The sequence below is a fragment of the Bradysia coprophila genome, unplaced genomic scaffold (genome assembly GCF_014529535.1).
Source record: "Bradysia coprophila strain Holo2 unplaced genomic scaffold, BU_Bcop_v1 contig_138, whole genome shotgun sequence".
Lineage (NCBI taxonomy): Eukaryota > Metazoa > Arthropoda > Insecta > Diptera > Sciaridae > Bradysia > Bradysia coprophila.
This window is the reverse complement of record NW_023503409.1, coordinates 9,218,919-9,233,653: the sequence shown is the minus strand read 5'-3', so window position 1 is coordinate 9,233,653 and position 14,735 is coordinate 9,218,919. Positions and strand designations below refer to the sequence as shown.

The 14,735-nt window shown below is 34.4% G+C and overlaps 2 protein-coding genes and 1 long non-coding RNA gene across 3 annotated transcripts; all 3 read left to right on the top strand.

Annotated features, from left to right (window-relative positions):
* The first annotated feature begins 2,786 nt into the window (after positions 1-2,786).
* On the top strand, positions 2,787-3,069 carry LOC119073989. The gene is made up of 2 exons (XR_005087128.1): positions 2,787-2,834; positions 2,868-3,069. It is a non-coding gene; the product is annotated as an uncharacterized LOC119073989 (long non-coding RNA).
* A 3,424-nt stretch (positions 3,070-6,493) lies between these two features.
* LOC119073984 (galactose mutarotase-like) lies at positions 6,494-11,033 on the top strand. The gene is made up of 7 exons (XM_037179895.1): positions 6,494-6,685; positions 9,588-9,681; positions 9,736-9,926; positions 9,987-10,399; positions 10,468-10,567; positions 10,620-10,757; positions 10,816-11,033. Exons 1-7 carry the CDS (start codon positions 6,575-6,577, stop codon positions 10,891-10,893), a joined length of 1,125 nt encoding a protein of 374 aa, XP_037035790.1. The 5' UTR covers positions 6,494-6,574; the 3' UTR covers positions 10,894-11,033.
* Positions 11,034-12,157: 1,124 nt separating this feature from the next.
* Positions 12,158-14,347, top strand: LOC119073982 (galactose mutarotase-like). Its single transcript, XM_037179893.1, has 7 exons — positions 12,158-12,368; positions 12,935-13,028; positions 13,095-13,285; positions 13,344-13,756; positions 13,854-13,953; positions 14,017-14,154; positions 14,215-14,347. The coding sequence occupies exons 1-7, from the start codon at positions 12,258-12,260 to the stop codon at positions 14,317-14,319; spliced, it is 1,152 nt and encodes a 383-aa protein (XP_037035788.1). The 5' UTR covers positions 12,158-12,257; the 3' UTR covers positions 14,320-14,347.
* Positions 14,348-14,735: the final 388 nt, after the last annotated feature.

Sequence of the window (14,735 nt, the reverse complement as noted above, 5' to 3'; positions counted from 1 at the left end):
AAAAATTTGGGAAAATGTGGGAAAATCGTTTCGCAAAAATAGTCACTGCAAAAAGGATACGCAGCACCTGCGATCACTGTTTTGTAATTTACGAACCCTTATCAACGACAGCAGATTCAATTAAAAACTGAAGTTGATTACCGGTATTTCGTAAAGTGAATGAAAACCTTTTTGAGATTTGATTATTAAATGTGCTTCGTAGTTAACAAAAATCCGAAGCAGCATAGCGATGAATCTTTATGTTAGAGCACCATAATGATTTCTTAATGTTCTTCGAAATATGTATCGAAATGGTACGAATACATACGAATACGGCGTGTTGCTGAAATCACTCGCGGCTCGCACTGACACTGACAGTCAAGAACTAGTGCGTAAACCGCAATAATTGTTATATGCGGCACACTTAGCGCAGAATCTATGCATTTGACAAATTATGCATGGTTAGGATACTGACATGGTTGAATTTGACTCATATACTAAATTTACTCGTATGTTACTCGTGGAAGGTTTTCATAATGTTGCTGAATAAACCTAAAATGCTTTGATGCTTTAGCCATTTTTGTTTTTTGTTTTAACTCAATTCAATTACCTTGTTAGAAGCCTTATTGAGGGTCAGTTTCCTGTTTCGGCTGGAACTGCCTTTAAATGTTTTATAAAATGAGTCTATGAATATTGATCAGAGTTGGCAATCTTCGTTTGAAAAAAATAAAATAAATTTTAGCCAAACAGTTATACTCAACCGTACTCTATACCGATTCAGGATGTAATGTTAATTAGTTAGTGAGGTAGTTAGTTGCCAATTGTTCCGTTTCAATTAATTGAGTGATTTAAAAAATCTAAATGAAAATGATTCCATCTAAAAAGCTTCCGAAAATTGTTTTGAATGTACTCATGGAAACCATTTTGTTACACACGAAATTCGTTAAGAAAATTTAAAATATATTTTTGAATCTAAAAAGAGCATGATTATCACATTAAAGATCCAGTTTAATCATCTAACACAATTTAAATAAAAAGAAAAACGAAAAAATAATTCGATCAAAAAAAGGTAATTCTAAAATTCAGCTTAAATTGACACGTTAAAATTCGAATGGTTTTCTTCCGCATAACGCGGAATAAAAACTAATAAAATGAAAATGAAATAAATAAACAAAATTGAGTTCATTCTGTAGAAAAGATTGATAAATTGACGTCGAATTACAACACTGAACTGAAGCGTCATTTAAATAGTATATTACTATACAAACAAGGGAGTGACGTTTTCCTTCACGTATGAGGGAAAGACTTTTTCCTAGGGACGGAAAGTCCATTTTCCCACCCTAGTAAAGGAAAATTAAAAAAAGCAGACCGACGCGGCACCTGCGTCTAATTCAAGGCTGAAGTTGTCAAATTTAAGAATCCATCTGGCATAATATAGTTATTTATACAACCGAGTGACAATACACATCGTGTGCCTAAAAAAGCATTTATCATCGAGTTGTATACAATGTTTTTCGCAATAAAGGCAACCGAAAGTCCTACTTTTCGTCACTTGTTGCGAAAATGTATGAAACTGCACCCAAAAAAAGTTCTACGTTTTAATCGCCCAAAAACGAAATAAAGCCAATGGTTTACTCATCCGTAAATTGTACATACAAAACGTACTTTCTACACGTTACTCGTAGAAATTGAGCGATTTTAACATACATCCGAAATTTCATTTTTTTTTTGGGGTGTGTCAAATTTTGTATGTGCCACCCGCGTATCTCCATCTGCGTGACCTCCCCAAGCATACAGCCTTGGTCTAATTGGGAAATAGAGAACCATTGTCAAACAAATAACATTGTTAAGTGTATGAATGGAAAATACATTTTATAGTTACCTTGTTTTGACTAGACTTCGTGAAGATGGCATTATCTCCATACCCGAATACAGTTCTACATTTTGCATTTATTACATTTGTTGCATCTATTGCAAATAGTAGACGGCAATGTCATCTGTCATCTGTCATCAACATCGAGGACAAAATAAGAGTTGAACTCTGGCTAGACTTATAACATGTAGAAAAATGAATGTTAAAAAAATTGAAGTAATAGATTTTCCCTCAAACTGTTAATAATGTTTGGATCAGAAGAAGTAACAGATTAGATATTTTTGTTGGTGATATGCTTGTCGTCTGCGTGAGGTTTTGAATGAGGACATTTTCGAGGAATCCATTTTTCCTTTAACCTGCTGCAGACGGCATTCATGTGACCAGTATTATTGTCGGGTCTATTACTTCCATCGATCAAAGGATTTTTATATAACAAACCTTATTATCCAGAGCTTGCCATTGTTTTTGTCGCCGTAATTTCAAATTCAATTTTGTCCTATAGGGACAGATTAGGCATGTGGTCAGTATATCTCATAGTCAACATGTATTTTTAGTCCAATGACGAACTAATGATAAACTTAATTTTTGATTTGCTGTGACCAGTATCGGGTCTATTACTTCCATCGATCAAAGTATTTATGACGACCATAGTCGGCCAATCAATTGTAAATACATCATACAATGCTGTGAATTCGATAACGTATAAATACCCGGACTTTTCATTGAATAAATCAGAACCCAGGTAGAGTAGAAATGCCTCCAGAGATGTTTCCTGGTGTGAGATTAAAACAATTCTGCACAGCATTCTATGAGGTATATACAATTGATTTGCCGACTGTAGTCGCCATATATTTTTCATCTGTTGATTTTAAATCTTGTACTTCGATTTTTCAACAACGTAATTTGTCGTCGTTATTGATAACAGATGAATAGCTGGAAGCTTTCTAACTCTAATCTCAACCAGTCAAAATCTTGTTAGATTGTATCGTTAAAACAATTTTCTATTGCATGCAAGATATCTGGGTCAATTACTGTCTTTTCTACAGAATGCATCTCCCGAACAAAAGCAAGTTAAGGAGCAACGAAATTTTTTTTTAAATAAAAACAAAACCAATTGATACCAAAATTCAATGCAGTTTCTTAACCATTTATTAAAATAATTAAAAGTGAAACATTTACAATTTTTCATATTGCATATAAAACACAAAAATTAAATTAAAAAAAAAGATAATTTAAGCATAGGAATAAAATTTAAAAAAAAACAAAAAACCAAAAAAAATGATTAGAAATCAATTTTGCATATCATCATTAATTCGAAGGAATATTATTAAACCGTTAACCAGCCGATTTAAAAAAAGGAAATATTTGACAAAGTAAAGAAACATATCTGACAACAAATTATGTACCGGGCCAAAAACCTTTTTATTTTATTTAAAAAGATATGAAGATGAAAAAAAGAAATTAGATAAAAGTTTTGTGATAATGTTGACATAAAAAGTTTAACTTAAAAATAAAAATAGAAAATCCAATTTTGTGAATTCACTGTTACTTAATCAGCACGAATAAAGTTCTGTGAAATTCAATTATTTTCTGTTTCGTCCTTTTGCTTTGAATTCGTTATGGTATTCGATGTCAGTGGGTTGTGTTTGTGAAATTTATATAAAAATAAAAATTTAAAAAAAAAAATCAAAAAAACATAAAAAAATATTGAAATATCGTAGTTTATATATCAAATCGTGTTGGCTTCAAAAGTTTCTGTTTTGTTTTTTTTTAGTATTTTGTACTTGCCGCTTAAAAATTATATAAATTTTACTGGCTGTTTATTGCAAACATGTTTGAAATTTTCAGTTGTTAAATTTCATAGTCAAATTCTTATTACAACATTATGTGTATTCGGTTGCCGTTCCTCTAGATCTAGACTAATTGATGTTTTTTTTTCGGTTGTTAAAATATTGAGCTTCTGAGGGATTCTTTTGAAAAACAGCCTACCGAAATCGTACGCATTTTCTATTGGAAATTTTTATATGTGCCTAGAAAGGACTTCGACCCTATAAGCCAAGACCACTTTCAAAAAAATTCTTCGAAGCTTGTGTGGCTGTTGAAAGGTGAGCAAAAACCGAAAAATTGCAATTTTCTTACAAAAATTTCTCCAGTTACACGAGCCGTACAGGGTCGTGTGGGGTGTCATTAGAAAGGTAGTCACATGTACTATTGAGCCGAATAGGGACTTGATGGTTTTAAAATTCATCGACACTGAAATATGTGCAGTTGAAGTTTTCAACCGAAGGCTTACACTGTTCTTACTGAAATTTCTCGAGGTACACAAAACGTACATGGTCGTGTAGGGTGTCATTTGACAGGTAAATGTATGTGCTTTTGGGCCTTGAAAGAATTTTTTTGAAAGTGGTTTTGGCTTATAGGGTCGAAGTCCTTTCTAGGCACATATAAAAAATTCCAATAGAAAATGCGTCCGATTTCGGTAGGCTGTTTTTCAAAAGAATCCCTCTCTGTTAGCTATGATATAATTGATTCTAGCATGTAATTTCATGTATTTTGTGTATTTTACATGCGTTTGATGATGAAAAGATGAATTTATTGAAAACAGAAACCCAGATTTATTCCGTTAAGCTTTTTAAAACCAAAAGACAATTAATAAAACTTTCGAACATATCACTAATTAATAAGAAAAATATTTAAATTAAATGTGTACTACGAGTGCTCTAAATATAAATTTAAAAACTAATAAATGTATATAAACGATGAACAGTGAGCGTTTCATTTTCCGAACAGTGCAATATAAAGACTTGGAAATATTTATGGTCTTCGTATAAACTTTTTTATGAATGAAAGAACAATAAATGTCCGACTGCTGGTACATGTGCGGAGACTGTTGCTGCGCTCTAATTCATCTGATTTGCAAACAAAGTTTAATCCATTTATACCAATCGAAACGTTGGTAAAACATAAACTTCCGACATTCAATTAATCGAACTTATTCATTTTTAAAATATTCCCTTCGAATACAGTTACCGACGGAATCTGACATTGAGTGGGTTTGTATCTCCACCATCATGGATTAAATCAAAAATGATCGAAAACCCAAAAACTCATTATGTGAATTGAGAACTGGCGTTTTTCATAAAGAACTTCCTTGGAAGCACTCAACAGACTGGCTACACAGATAGAGACAAATATTGTAGAAATTCATCAGGGAACTTCTCAGCTTTAGAATTTTCAGATTTTTTTGTTCGCTTTGTGATATCCACTGACCAATATTAAATCAAGTCAAACGTGGTGAATTTTTGATATTCAACCAATATCTCAATGTATGACAGGGGAATTTACATACTATGCAATACTAGGGTTTTTAAATAATTATAGCAAAAAAAAATCATTGCACGCCCCGACCGGCGGTAGAAGTTGTGTAAAGGCTTTGATCGTATTCATTTGATGTTGTGACGTCACTATAATACACGTAGGAGTTTAAGTTTCACCTAATCACCTCATAGCCACACTCCAGACACATCAGATAGCAATTAAGTCACTGAGTCTCTGAATGATTTTAGTCAAATCGCTTAAGAGGTTGATACACGGATTACATTAGTGATATATCTGTCGATTGTTGATCTATACCTCATCGAATGATGATGTAAATCAATTTTACATTTGTTAACGTGTCACATACGGCTATTCATCTGTTATCGATTTCGACGACAAAAATAATGACAAGCTCTGGTTAATATGGTCACTTGTATAGAAAAGTGCATGGTAAAATAATTGAAGTACAAGATTTGAAATCAACCGATTGAAGATACTTTGATTGATGGAAGTAATAGACCCGATAATAATATTGGTCATCATGTGCTTGCCGTCTGTAACAAGTTAATAAAAAAAAACTACACAAGAGTGACTGATACTGCAATTCTGAATTACTGCATTAATGGCAACTGAGGTCATCTGTTTTTGGGAAATTTATTTTTTAAAGAATCATAAAACTTACTGACATATTTCTGGCCAAGACATTCTTTAAATCGATTTTTCACCATGAAGCCATGATGGTTAATTTTTGCCAAATGGAAAAAATTGTAGATCTGGTTGTGGTCTACATTTTTCTCCATTTGACCAAAAATGAGCCATCATGGCTTCATGGTGAAAAATCGATTTAAAGAATGTCTTGGCCAGAAATATGTTAGTAAGTTTTATGATTCTTTGCTAAAAACTTTCAAAATTTGCTGAATAGTTGCAATGTTTGCCATACCTTGTCGTTAGCAAATTTTCTATAAATTTTTCCCAAATTTTAGCAAAATTTGGGAGTTTTTGGCAAGTAAATTTCCCAAAAAATTTTCCCTGATCGTAACTGAACACCAAATCTTTGAATAGTCAATAGTCAATTTTACATATTATGAAACATCAAATGTGTGAGCTTAAAGCTCATGTTCACATTGAAGTTGTAAACACGATGACTCAATCAAAATTTACCCACCACGTCTTTAAGATTTAAGCTTTTTTTTTTTGACCGTCAACACCATAGAGGTAGACTCAATTCATCGGCAGGGTAACCTAATATTTAACTGTACAATGAGTCGGAGTTTATCAAATTGTTATGAACCGATATATATTTAAAGACTATTCGGGCAATAAATTGCTTAGTTTGAGTATAGTCGTAGATAATTCTTTAAACAATTCCAACCAATTTATTGTGTTCGGTAGCAATATACTAAAATGGTGAAAATAACTGAGGACGAGTTCGGTGTTACAAAACTGCCGTCGTCAACAGTCCCGGAAATTGTGAAAAGATTTACGTTTGCCAATGCAAATGGTGTGACAGCTCAGGTATATACGATAGCATTACTGCACCCTATAACTTTCATATTTGAATATGTCCTATATGTTATGATTGCTAAGCTAAGACAAATAACGAGCGTTGAGATATGGTGTTAGTGAAAATCAAAGTGAATGTTACAACAAATGTTAGTAAAAGATTTTGCATCAATCTACTGAAAATTCTTGAACCAAGAGACTTATGAGACATGATGATTCTGTTGATGATATGCTTTGCCCTCTGTGAAAGGTTAATCAAATTTCAATCCAATAAGTCGTATGATAGCTCTCATGGTATTTATGATTGCCGGTTATCTTTTTATCTTGAATCGTTAAGATAAGAGGTTTGGTTCAGAAGTGTTTGGGGTATAATGAGAAAAAATACATTTTGTACACAAGAAAATTGATACGACGTGATCGACAATGCAGAAGTGAATGAACATGTTTTGTTTGTAGCAACAACACAATCTTAAAGACATATACATAACTTTCATGATACTCGTCATAGAAGCAACCTTCGAATGAAAGCTTTCAGAAAAGCTTTCGGTTAAGTTACCACACCTATAAAAAAAATATTTGGGTATGGTACCCGTGCAGTTCTTTTTACTACACAGCTGAACATTAGTTTTCAGCATATCAGTATATTGTACGTAATTGCTGAATTTTGAACGTAATGACAGTACTATGTACAGCTAAGATGTACTACTGTTCTGTTACGTTAACAAATATACTGCTACGTTAACAAATGTACTTGTCCCGAATTTGTACAGCAGAGCAGTACATGATTTGTGACAGATTCAAAGTACCATTCAGATGGACAATGTACACTAACTAGCTGAATGAATGCCAGTTTGAATGTAGTGGTCGTGAAAACTTCCATACTTCCATGCACGAACTTTCGAGACAATTTAGGAACTATTTGTAATTAGTAGAGGGGCATTTGGTGTCTAGCCATCCTAAATTATTAGCGAAAATGTTTTGATGGGATTATTTTGAGTATTATTATTAGTAGCCAAAAAAACACTAATTAGAAATTTTTTAGGTCGCGGATCAACAAGGTTTTTTTAACAAACAAAATTTCGACCGCGAATATAAAATCGGCGGTACAATATAAACAATCCGTTTCTTCGGCGACATTCCATGATTTTCAACAGAGATTGTATATAAAATATAAAATTAATTAAATAACGCGACACTTACGTGGAATCCGAAATATGAACGTTAGCGAGCTTTGTTAACGTAAGTACAAGATGCACTTAATGACGATTCTTCTTCTTCTTCTATACGTCGGTTCTTCATTCATGCGTGCATTTGTACATACGAATAAAGAACCGACGTATATGTAGAAGAAGAAGAAGAATCGTTTTTTCGAATCTAGTACCTACGTTAACAAAGTACGCGAAAGTATTATATTGTATTATATTGTATTGTATTGTATTGTATTGTATTGTATTATATTGTACCGCTGATTTTATATTGGCGGGTGAAATTTTGTTTGTTAAAAAAACCTTGTTGACCTTGAATTTTTCTAATTAGTGTTTTTTTGACTACTAATAATACTCAAAATAATCCCATCAAAACATTTTTTATAAAATCCATAGGAAGGCAAATCACTTTTTTTGACGAAATGCCCCCTACTAAATTCAGAAATTCAAGTTTTGAATAATAACGTATTTGAATAATGAAGGCTCAAGAAATTTTTTTAATAAATGACTTGGTAAATGATTTTGTTACACTATAAACCTATTTTTTGACATTCGTAAATATCAATCTTTCTCTTCTGTTCGAAAGTTAGCACTTAAGGAGCACACGTTATTCCACGAATTTTGTCATAAATGTAGCCGGCGAAAGAACTCAGCCTCGATGCTTGTGAGAAAAAGGCACTGATTAAGTAAATCCACGCAATCGATTCTTAACACATTTTCAAACAGTTTGCTCAAAAAAAATGAATAAACAGCTTTTACTAAGAAAAATTTCTCACTTTTAGTTTTCATTCGCATACAAAATCATGAAATGAAAAAACTGTAGTCTGCAAACAAAGGATAACAAATTTGACGTACACATGTGTAGTACTAGTTGCGTTTTAACCGCTTTTGAGCGAGACAGTAATGACGTATTAGTAAAATTGACTATGTTGCTACCCTTAATTTTAATAAGCTTCTGTCAGACTGTTGGGTGTCTAAATAGTATGTGACAAAAGCCCATCTGCCGGAAACTTAACTTTTTCTTTCAAAATATTTATTCTTAGAATTATAGAATAGGAGAAGAAGACTTAAGTCTTACAATTTCCTAACAAATAATTTACAGAAAAAAAACTTCCTTCTTGAACATTTGGAAATTACATTACCACACAACAGTATTAAAATACGAGAACTTTTAAAGTTCAATTTCACAATACTGATCAACTGAACATTAATGTTCAGCAAGACAGTACAGTGGAGACGTACGATGTTATAAGATAGCTTTCCCATAATGTCTTCCAAACACAAGTACTGAGTTGGGACATGGGTAAGGTGGTGGACTGGAGTGTCGGAGGTCCCGAGTTCGAATCGCGCACGGACGGCAGTTTTTTTTTTTTTTAAATAAGTTGACGTAAATAAACGTACTAAATAGTTTAAAGATGAAAATTTATGAACTCTGAATAATATTTTCTGTACAACTTTTATTTTTCGATGAGACAACCAATGTTCGCCCAACTGCACATTGATACAGCTGTACTGTAAATATTACTGCTACGTTAACATAATGTACTTGTCCCGAATTTGTACAGTACATTCGTACAACGACTACAGCTGAGCTGGACAAAATTTTTATAGGTGCAGGTTTACATCAAAAGTTGTGTTTACTGACGGTGTTATGGTGGTATCCGCTGTGTTTCAAATGGTTCTCATCAACATTACCGAAACTTTTGCAGGTCATTACATACGGAGCGGCGATAACGTCGATTAAAATCCCAGATAGAAATGGAATCGTTGAAGACATTGCTCTTGGTTTTGATGGCATGAATGGTCAGTAATATTTACCAACAATGAATAAGCTTATGCTCATGAAAACGGTCTTAGGCTACCTTTCGGCGAACAATCCATATTTCGGGGCTACAATCGGTAGGGTATGCAACCGAACACGCGAAGGCAAATTTACGCTTCATGGAAAAGAATATAATTTGGCCCAAAATAGACCACCTAATCACTTGCATGGTGGAAATATTGGTTTTGATAAGTTTAATTGGTCGGCTGTTGTAAATGGAGATAGGGTTCGTTTTATGCAATTCCAATTTAATAAACCCGCTTTATGAACACCATAAATTTGATAGGTTGTTATGACTCTTGTGAACGATGATGGTTTCGAGGGTTATCCAGGAACGGTACTAACATCTGTCACCTACGAGCTAACAGACAGCGATGAATTTAAAGTGTCCTTTACTGCCACTACTTCTAAACCGACTCCCATCAACTTGACAAACCATTCCTACTATAACTTAGCTGGTCATGGCGCTGGCTATGAAGAACTGTACAACCACTCAATTGCATTAAATGCTGATAAGTACACGGTGACTGATGACACAGCTGTATCTACAGGTGAAATTCATTCTGTTGCTGGTACTCCCTTTGATTTGAGAATTCGTCAGAATTTGGGTGCCGCCTTGGTCAATCTGCCTAAGCTTGGATTCGACAATAATTACTGTGTCACCCAAGGGACAGAACAACAGTTGACTTTTGTTGCAAGGTGATTTGTCACTCATAGTCTTACTTTCTGGCATCGCTTCCCAGCCAAATAACTTTTCGTCATTTTAGACTTGTGCACGAAAAAACTGGCAGATCCATGGAAGTATATAGCGATCAACCCGGAGTACAATTTTATACTTCAAATTTCATGCCTGACCCTGAGAATAACGTAAAAAGCTCAGCACACTTCAGCGTACAGTTTTTAACCGATATTTTCGTAGATCTATCCGAAAGGGAAGACAGCAGAACCGAAGGCTGTCAATGTGAATCAACCAATTGCTGGCAAAGGCGGCGCCCAATATCAAAAGCATGCTGGATTTGCACTTGAAACACAGAAGTATCCAGATTCGGTGAATCATGTGAGAAATTTTTCATTTTTCAACAGGAGTGGAAGACCCAAAAATTTCCTCATTTCAGGCTAATTTCCCCAGCATCATTGTTCTTCCGGGCGACGTATATAGACACAATTTCGTCTATAAGTTTGGTGTTGAATGATGTGAGTGAGAACACGTTTCGTCAAGTGTCTGGGTTAAGTAACACATGTCATGACGGTTGGGGCTGCGGCAGGCTAAGTTAAATGACTTATTTGCTGTATTATCTACATATCAATAAAGCTTGCAATCCACTTCAAGTTATCAATTGTGTTATCTCATTCTGCAAAACATGCAGTAAAATTGCCACATATTGACTCCACTATCAAGTCAGGTTCTACTTAAGGGGTCCTGTAAGTTGTTACTTTTTAGTAAAAGTAAAAGTAAAATTGTTGCTGGACATCCCTCTTTATACCTCTTATTTTCCTTATATTTCATTCTAAAGAAATTTCACACCTCGTATATGACAACTCTGAATACTTTTCTTCAAGTCACAAACGGTTTATCATCAAAATATTCCTCAATTAATGTAATACACACAGTTGACATGACCAGTGCCACCATAACGATTCGAGAATTTGTTTCTTTTTTTAACTACGGAATGTTCCACAATCAAAATTATTTGCATTTTATCAACCGACAACAATTCTAACCACCAAAACGACCAATGTTACAAGCACACAACAAAACAAAATATGCGGAGAAAATCGTTGTGGAGAATCATTTGTAGTTTCCGTCATCATAGGTTTAGAGTGTTTCGTAGAATTGAGACATACTCGCTAACAGTGGGCTGGAAGGTCAGCAAAATAGTTAACGTAAGACTGTGAGTTGAGTTAACAGTTATAATGATTATCTCCATCATACTAGTATATTGGACTATCGACATGCTAATTTGTTACAGACGGCTATCATCTGTTACTTCAGAAATAAACAACAAGCTCTATCTAATTCGTTCATATATAGCAAAAAGACATGTTTAAAACAAATGAAGTAAAAGATTTGAAACCAATCAATGGAAAATATACTTGGATCAAATGAAGTAATAGATCCGATAGTAAAATTGCTTATATGCTTACCATGTGTGAAAGGTTAAAGATGTTAGCTTGTTTGCTTGCACATGCAGTGAATTCAAGGCTCAATAAATCCGGTCAAAAGGTTGATCTTATTTGATCCTTCATTGCTTAAAAAGTGTTTAATGAATCATCATAACTTCACTTCTAGGTACTGAGGTTGTATATTATAATGCTGCACACATTCTGATAACAACGTTGCTTTTATCGCTCGTACAACATCGTTTAATTGGCAGGGAAATCAAATGAAACTGAAGTGTGAATGAATATTCATTCAAACACAACCAATGTTAGGTATATTATATAAACAACGTTCAGTCATCAAAACAGTTCAGTTGTTGTTCGCGTTGTTTACGTGTACAGCTTTGCATATACGATCCAAGTGATAGAAAATTTGATTGCTTTTGCTCGTAATAAAATGGTGCAAATTGTTGAAGATGAATTTGGACGCACTAGTCAACCGTCTAAGTCCGAGACAGAAATCGTCAGGAGATTCACCTTTTCCAATCTAAACGGCGTAACCGTTCAGGTACACAAATCTATGCTAACGTTGAGATGCTAAAATGGTAAAGGTCCTTTTGCGGCATTCGGCTATTTGATAATTATCACAGACGAATTTGCCACGAATTTACAAAGTTCAAAAGCAGCTTTTCAGGTTCCCTTTTCGTCAATTAAGCGATTTGGGTGCGGTCAATGAATAAACAGAATGTTGAATGGTTAGGATAAGACGTAGGTAACCTAAAAGAAATGTTACCCGAAAAGTGTAGGCCATGCCTACATATAAAAAATGAAACACGATCGTCCTAATGACCGCTACATTTCATGCAAAATTTTATGTTTGAACGTGGCCTATCTTGTACTATTTTTAGATGAACTTTATGTATTTGTGTGCAAAACCATCAGTAGGTAGGCAGAGAAGAATATTTGAAAAAAATTAATGTTAGATAGTAGCAAGTATGTGTTGGTTTGATGAGAAATTGTTCCGTATTTCAGAACTAATAGATTTGGACTTACCATTTATCTGATGGGTGATGAGTTGATGAGGGGGAATCGAGTTAAATTTTTGTTAGACCAAAAAAATGTAATTCTCTTCAGGTCATCACTTATGGAGCAACAATTACAACCGTCAATATTCCTGATCGAAATGGAGTGTTCGCAGACATTGCTCTCGGTTTCGATAATATGACTGGTAAATCATTTATTCATTGGCACGTAGATAATCGTCCGAAATTGACCGTTAACATTTTATCTGTAGGATACCTCACTTCAACGAATCCATATTTTGGAGCTACAATCGGAAGGGTCTGCAATCGCATCGGTCAAGCCAAATTCAGTTTGAACGGATCCGAATATCGTTTGGCTAAAAATAATGGCGAGAACACTTTGCATGGCGGTTTTATTGGCTTTGATAAATTTAACTGGTCGGCTTTTATCGACGGTGATAAGGTTTGATATGAAAACATTTAATTTACCAACATTAGTGCATTGCTCGTGATTTATGCAGGTCATTATGAGCCATGTGAGTGATGATGGCTATGAAGGATACCCAGGAACTGTGTTGACATCCGTCACTTTCCAACTAACCGAAGATAATGACTTTAAAGTGTCGTTCATTGCTACCAGTTCCAAACCAACGCCCATCAATTTAACGAATCATTCCTACTTCAATTTAGCAGGACATGGTGCTGGACATCAAGGACTTTACAATCATTTTGTTGCTCTAAACGCTGATAAATATACGGTAACTGATGCTGCATCCATACCAACTGGAGAAATAAGGAACGTTTCCGGTACTCCATTCGATCTTAGAGTTCGTCAAAATTTGGGTAAAGCTCTTGCCAATTTACCTGAGGTAGGATTTGACGATAATTATTGCGTTGCAAAGGCTACGGAGCAGAAACTTACATTCGTTGCTGGGTAAGACGAAATTATTTTAGCAAATTCCAGTCAGACCGATAGTACGGTTACGTGAGAAGGACAAAATGTTACAGTTAAATGTCCTATTTACTTCTAGTGTATCACATGAACAGTCAGGAAGGACTATGGAAATTTATAGCGATCAGCCGGGTGTTCAATTTTACACTGGTAATTTCATGCCCGATCCAGACAATAAAGTAAAAACAGGAAAAACAGTTTCTATTCGAACATTTTGATTAGTGAAACCGTATTCTTAACAGATTTATCCGAGTGGCAAGACACCAGCATCAACAGCTCCGAACGGTGGTAAGCCATTGAATGGAAAGGGTGGAGTTCAATATTATAAACACGGTGGATTCGCGCTAGAGACCCAAATTTATCCAGATGCAGTGAATCATGTAAGAATTTTGCGGTTGTCAGATTTTCTCGCCGAACTAAAAACGGATTTTCATTTTCAGAAAAACTTCCCGAGTGTAATTGTGAATCCTGGTGATGTCTACAAACATGAAGTTATTTACCGATTCGGAGTTGAACCGATCATTGAAATTGTGCGCCAAAAGTGATGAAATCTTTATTGTATCGATGGTGTATGAACTATACTACAAAAAATATTGGGATAAAGTTGTTGAATTTTCATTTTTCGCCCAAAAAAGCATGACTCTCCAATAAAATGGAAGTTCTTTTGGTGGAGCCGATTTGTAGAATACATTTTTCCAAAAATAAGAAAAACCTATGAAAATGTGGAAAATTTCAAGAAAATGTGGAAAACGTTTTCCCGAAAATGATCACTGGTTCTTATCACTTACGTGCTCCTTATGTTTGAAGCCACTGGTATTTCTAGTGTTTTTCTTATGCTGGTCACTGTCACTGTGCTAGCGGATAGCTTTGTACCTTTTTACCCAAGGCTTATTTTTGGTAAATTTGTTTACCGAATCTACTGAAATTTACCGAGAATTTACTGATAGTTTAATGATAAAAC